This window comes from Dipodomys ordii, unplaced genomic scaffold, assembly GCF_000151885.1.
Source record: "Dipodomys ordii isolate 6190 unplaced genomic scaffold, Dord_2.0 Scaffold205, whole genome shotgun sequence".
Taxonomy (NCBI): domain Eukaryota; kingdom Metazoa; phylum Chordata; class Mammalia; order Rodentia; family Heteromyidae; genus Dipodomys; species Dipodomys ordii.
In genome coordinates this window covers 618,063-624,402 of record NW_012267421.1, presented here as the reverse complement: position 1 = coordinate 624,402, position 6,340 = coordinate 618,063, and the positions used below count along the sequence as shown (strand labels likewise).

Sequence of the window (6,340 nt, the reverse complement as noted above, 5' to 3'; positions counted from 1 at the left end):
CACTTCAACAGTTCACTTCCCTGTCCCTTGGCTTGTTCCCATCCCCCTTCCTGCCCAAGAGGCCCCTTCCCTGCTGGCTCTTCTTCACACCCGCTTGGCTGGATCCCTCATCCAACCAGGCCTCTGGGGATCCAGCTCTCCCTCTGAGCTGCTCTGCTTTCTGTCAGCTCAGCCTCTGTAGCGTGGCACCTGAGACCAGTGCTGGCCATGCAAGAGACAGGAACCCACCTGCCAGGGCAGCCACTATAGTCCTGGCTCTGGGGCTTCCAACATCTCCTTCCTGCCTCAGACCTTGCCAATGGTGAAAAAAAAGAAGTCCTCAGCACAGATTTGACTCTTGCTTTATAGAATGCATGGCCACCCATATCTAAGGCCTTCAAGGAACAATCCTGTCTTTGGCAGTTGCTGCTTGGCAGAAGAAAATCTCCACAGTGCGCTGGGGCCCCCCGGGGCCTGGGCAGGCCCTTCGGAGAGGGGGTAATGGAGCCTCTTTACACGTCTGTGGTCATGCTGGCCTCAGTGGAGATGACTTTCAGAGACTTGTACAAGGCTTGAGGTGCAAGGGCTGCTGGTGATGAGCAATGGAGCTGTAGAACTTAGGTGCATCCAAGGGTCACAGGATGGGGTCTGAGCCATTCCAGTTCACAGAAGCCCCCTTCCACCTAAGGGGGAAGGGAGGAAGAGTTTAGAGCTACAGAGGCCTGGTGGGACCCTCACTTACCAAAAGTTTCTGCACCAAGGCCTGCCTTGTTCCTCTGCACTCACAGCCCCCCAAACACCTTACAAACACATCAGGACCCCGAGAAGCAGTGGAAAAGACAGTAGATGGTGGTTTACTCATTTGCACCCCAGCCAACTTTGTACTGTACTCTGGGCTCTGCTGACAGAGTATCCCTCAGGCCTCTGGACCCAGCGGCTTCCTAGAGGCACCTCATGTGGGTCCTTGTGAGGCATCTGGGCAGGATGAGGTCTTCACAGTGCAGGAGAAGCCCAGAACAATGGGAAGAGAGGCAGGAGGGGCTAAGAGCCTGCAGGGCCTGTAAAGATTCTGGGCTTTCCTCTCAGGCCACAAGCAGCCAGTGAAGGGCTATGTGTATCACAGGAGATGACAGACTTTTGAGAGTTTGCTTTCTGAAGCCTTAGGAGGCATGGGGTAGCATTAAATAGCAGTTCAAGATGAGATACAATAGCAATTCAGTTCTAATGTAAAAGTTATTGTAGGTAAGACCATGACATTTCCTAACATTTGACTTTATTTTCTATTTATTTTTGGCAGTACTGAGGTATAAACTTAGGGCCCCATACTTGCTATACAGATGCTCAACCACTTGAGTCACACCTCCAGCCCTTTATGCATTTACAGAGAGAGCTAACTCTTGGTCAGTCAGTAAGTGCAAAGCTTGGAAGCCACTAGGGAGTCATTTGTAACAACAGTGGAAAACTGAGACAAGTTACAAATTGAAAGGGCTGAGATACAACAGATGCTGCTCTGAATGTCTGAGCCAAATACAAGATGAATAAGAGTTCTGCATATGCAATCAACAAAAAGTAGGGATGTCAGAAAGAGGGGAGGGATGAGATGGAAAGGCGGCCTCACTCCTGTCAAAAACCTGGGCTCATCGTCATCCTAGCTGACTCAGGAGGTGACCATCAGTGTGACTGCTCAAAGCACAGGCTGTCAGTGGGGCACTCTTGGCATCTGGGGCCTGTCCAGTACACTAGAGGATGCTCAGGACCTTTTCCCTGTCCTACGACTGCCAAATAACCCAGCAGGTAGACGACCCCTCTACTGCAGGATAACACAGCAGAGACATGACCCTCCTCTACTGATAACTCAGCAGGTACACAACCCTTCTTCTGCCAGATAACCTAGTAGGTAAATGCCCTTCCCTACTGCCAAAAACCTAGCAGGTATGCGACCCACCTACTGCCAAAAACCCAGCAGGTATGTGATCCCCATACTGCCAAATAACCAAACTGGTATACAACCCCTGCCACACATACTGCCAAATAACCCAACAGGTATGCGACTTCTCCACTGCCAAAAACTAACAGGTACACAACCCCCCTATTGCCAAATAACTCAGCAGGTTGACTCCATGCTACACCCCCTCACTGAAGATACCAGCATGGAGGCTGACCTCAGCAAAATGCTGTGGTTCCTGGAGCTCAAAATGTACTCCGTTGTGGAAAGGCCATGCCATGGCTGCAAATGGGGCCCTTTCCCACCCAGGAGGACATCAAAATGGACAGTGGTTCCCTGCTTCCGCAGATTCAGAACACCAATGAGTCTGGCATATTTCATGGAGGGGCAAGATCTAGGTACAGCCATAGCAGTAAAGAGGGCAGACCTGGTAGAGAGGTACTCAGGGCCTCTTCTTGCTCACTTTGAATTTCTACAGAAAGGCACATGTCAAGCTTGTCCCTGCACTCTTGCCATCTGGAACCCAGGCAGCTCTCCATTCTTTCCCTTGCCCACTCTCACATTCTCACAGAAGTGACCTCTGGCTGACGGAATACCTGGGACCATCACCACCCAGACCTGTGTAGCAGGAGGATGCCCTTCCCTGGCCCAACAGGGAAACTTGGTTTTCCTTGCCTTTAACCTCAGTGGTCTCAAAGCCATGCCCACACCCTCTCCTCAACTCTGCCTCCAACCAGACCCTTGCCTAGGTGCTACCAGCTGATTCTCCCAGTTCCCAAACAGGAAGGAACTAACTGCCTGTCACTCTCCATTCTGCATAGCTCGGGGAAGAGTCATGAGGTCAGGAATGACCTCAAGGGCCAGGCAGGTGTGTGGGAGAAGTACATCAGAAGAGCATGCATGGTGTGGCCAGAGAGGCAGCCGACATCCAGAAAGGCCCTCTCCATGAGTGAGGGCACTGTGAGAACAGAGCCCAGGGTAGGGCTGGGCAGGGACCACAAATACAGAGCACAGGCAAGGGCTTTTGCAGGAAGAAGGGGGAAACTGATCTGCCCCAGGCCCTTGAAGGCACTGATCCAGCTGGAATTACATTTTCAATCTCTCTTCTGAGTGAACAGCAACATCTGGGCCCTCGCCTCAGGCCTGGTCATGAGTTCTTCCCTCTTCTCTCTGGACTGGTGACAACTGCTTCATTTTCTCTTACTCCAGTGAGTCTAGAAGCATGGAGAGCTCATGTGAGCCTTGTTTGGAAATGACGCTAACGGTTTTTGCTGATATGGTTGAGAGCAGCAGGGGAGGAGTGAAGCACAGACCCCGCTCTCCAGACCCAGGTGAGTGGCAGGGGAGAGTGGGGCGCAGACTCAGCTCTCCTAAACCAACACAAGGAACAGACAACTGAATGGGGCTAGGACTGCATCACAGTGGAGAGCAGCAACAGTAGGGACACTGGTTCCAATTAGGGTTGTCTTCTCAGAGGCAAAACCCACAGTCGGCTTGTGCAATGTCTCCATGGCAACAAAGCCAGATGGCAGGAAATCAAACTGCCCTCTTGGTGACCTTCCACCAGGCTGGACTGTGAGGGCCTAAGCTGCTCATAACTGGGGTGTGGCTGGGCACATTCGGACCTCCCTTCTGGAGTCCCTGTCTCCCCATCTGTGAAAGGAAGGGCTAGACTGGTATGGACCCACGCAACTTTCAGGATGACAGGGGTGTGGTATGTCCTGCAGTGTGTGGAGCTGAGTGTGAGGGCGGGAGGTGTATCTCCTCTGAAGTGGCATAGGGTTCATTCTGAACTTGGCTCCCACTCAGCTGAGAGCTCTGAGAGCAGGAACTGATTCTTGGGTTTCAGATGTTTTTCCCATGGAGTCTAGCCCCGGTTCTAGGTGTTTCTTCTATGGAGTCCAGTCGATGTTTCTCCATGGAGTCTACCTTGGGTTCCATAACAGGCGTGCAATGGAAAAGAAACCCTTTAGCCTACCGGTAGTCTATCCAGCTCCTAATCCATCCTGTAAGAAGGCTGGAGAGGACAGCACGTATACCCAGCTCTCACCCTGACCCATTTCACCAGAAAACAAGTCTGTTTCCAGGCAGCAGGAACCCTCCCTACACCCCCATCATGGGCAGGGACAAGACCAGTTCCAATGAATCCTCACCATGACCTCGAGGCCACTTTCCCAAGTTTCTCTTTTGAGCTGTTTTAGAGTTGGGATGAAAGCAAAGCACAAAGCCTTTGTAATCCAACCCTTGGAACGGGGTTCCGGGGCCTGGCCTGCTGTTCCCCATTATGATGGTATGTTATCTGATGGGTCAGTACCCAATGGTTCTGTCCTCACTCAGCTGCCCAGGATCTCTGAGAATGGTGATGCAAAGTTGTATTGCATTAGGAGCAGTGGGGCATGACAGGGACATATAACAGGCAGAAGAAAACATGTTAGAAACAAGGCCCCTAGGGACAAGTCCCCAGGCCTGGTATTCTTGATGCGATGGCTGCACAAGCAGAGTTACTCTCCCTCTGGGAAGCACTGTGGAGAACAGGCTGGGCAAGGCCTTATTCAGCCCAGGGTATAAGCAGAGGTAAGAGACTGTGCCCCCAGGCATTGGGCTTTCTCTCTGATGTAAGTAGCCTCTTAGTTCCCCTCACTGCCTTTGAAACAGCTGAGATGGCCCAGGTGCCATTTCTGAGTTGGGCCTGAGTTCCGTGCCATGCCACTTCTGTTGAGGGGCTTCCTTGGGGACAACCAGTACCCTGAGTCATTCTCCAACAACTGCCAATTAGGGATGAGCCCAGGAAGGCCCAGGTAAGCCACTCACTTCTGTCCTTTCCCCACCCAGAAAGAGCAGGAGAGCCTGGGCGCCTGCCGCATAGGAGGATGCACAGAAAGTATGATGGAGGCTCTAGGGGTCCAGACGTAGCAGAGACTGCGTCCCTGGCAGGACGGATGCCCTGTGGTCTCCTGTACTGGCCCATATAAGGTGCCAAAGCTGGCACCACCTCATTTCCCCAAAGTGGCAGCTCTTCATTCATCACCTGGAATGAGTGGGCCATTGTACATGAAAGGACAGGAACCTGCCTGTGCCCTCAGCCCTTGGCACACTGCCAAGCAGGAATGCTGCATCCAGCCGGTCCCAGCACACAGCCATTAGGAATGCTGCATCTGCCCAGTCCTAGCACAACACTGATGGGAATACTACATCCCCTCTCCTTTTCCCTTTCCTGCTGTTTCTATGGCACATGGTGTCCTCACTCTTCCTTGGCCCTACCCAAGGCCTTCGGGTAGGCAGTGACCCTGGATGCCGGATGTGCCACCTGGATCTCAGTCAACCATAAGTTCAGAGCCTGGGATGACCCCACAGGAAACAGACTCTGCCCGAGGCCACAAGGCACATGCATGGCTAAGACAATAATGACAAGAGCAGTGTTAAGGACCTAAGGTTCTGCATCTTCCTAAGAACCATGCAGGCCTGGTACTGCCATTACTCCACTTCGCAGATGACAGAGTGGCAGAGTGACATCCAATAGCTCATAGTAGGCGGCAGTACAAGGGCTTGGACCCAGGCACCCTGGCTTCAGATTTCTGACTTCCCCTTCTACTATTCTCTGGGGGACTCCTTCCTCAGGTGCTCCCTCAACACACAATGAGGCCTCCCCATCATGCCAGTGACAACCCAGCCCTCCAGAGCATAGCTCTAGCCCTGGAACCCACCCAGAACTCAATAGGGAAATGAGCCCACTCCCCCAGGTGTGGGGTGCTCCTTCCCAGCCTGGCATCCCCTAACTCCCAGCCGCTGAGCCTCCTCTTCTCCAGGTCCAGGGTGGCAAGGTCAGGAAGCTTCTATTGCAGGCAGTCACATCCCACCAGGCCCTGGTTGGCCAGTCCACTCCACCTTCCAGTCCTGTTCCAGTTTACAGCCTCCCTCACCAAGTCCCAGCAAGTCCCAGCTGCCCCATGAGGTCTAACAGAGCTTAGCACAATTGGGGCGTTCCCCCAGGGAAGCCCAGCATTCATCCGGCTATGCAGTCATGCTTAGAATCAGCAGGGCTACAGTAGTGAGAAATCTGCTATGCATAGGCTCCAACCACAGGGCTCTTACCTGGCACACCACTAGGTCAGATCCCCTAAGCACACCCTCCCTCCCATTCAGAGCAGAGTAGAACCTGAGATGGGGACAGGCCTGACTCACTTGGTTCTTATGCAGAGCTCCAGTGGAGGGACAAGGTCGTTGTGGTTATCCTCAGGGGTGGCCCGAGTGGTATCTGGGGAGGGGGAGAGAGGCACATGCATCATCCCAGGACATAGAACACATCCCACGCCCTGGACCCAGGAATGATGAGCCTGGGGAATCCACATGCCCCACCCTTGGAATTTTGTGTTGAAGATTTTGGAGCCACCCAGAATCTTATACTCTCAAGGCCTG

At 53.0% G+C, this 6,340-nt stretch overlaps 1 protein-coding gene across 1 annotated transcript in view; it reads right to left on the bottom strand.

Annotated features, from left to right (window-relative positions):
* Positions 1 to 325: 325 nt before the first annotated feature.
* The window catches only part of Fam188b (family with sequence similarity 188, member B), a 90,217-nt gene continuing 84,202 nt past the window's right edge, over positions 326 to 6,340 (bottom strand). Inside the window, exons 17-18 of the mRNA XM_013035127.1 lie at positions 6,107 to 6,179; positions 326 to 662 (exon numbers count right to left, since the gene is read on the bottom strand). Coding sequence (XP_012890581.1) covers positions 614 to 662; positions 6,107 to 6,179 — 122 coding nt within the window. The 3' untranslated portion in view covers positions 326 to 613. The remainder of the gene's footprint in view (positions 663 to 6,106; positions 6,180 to 6,340) is intronic.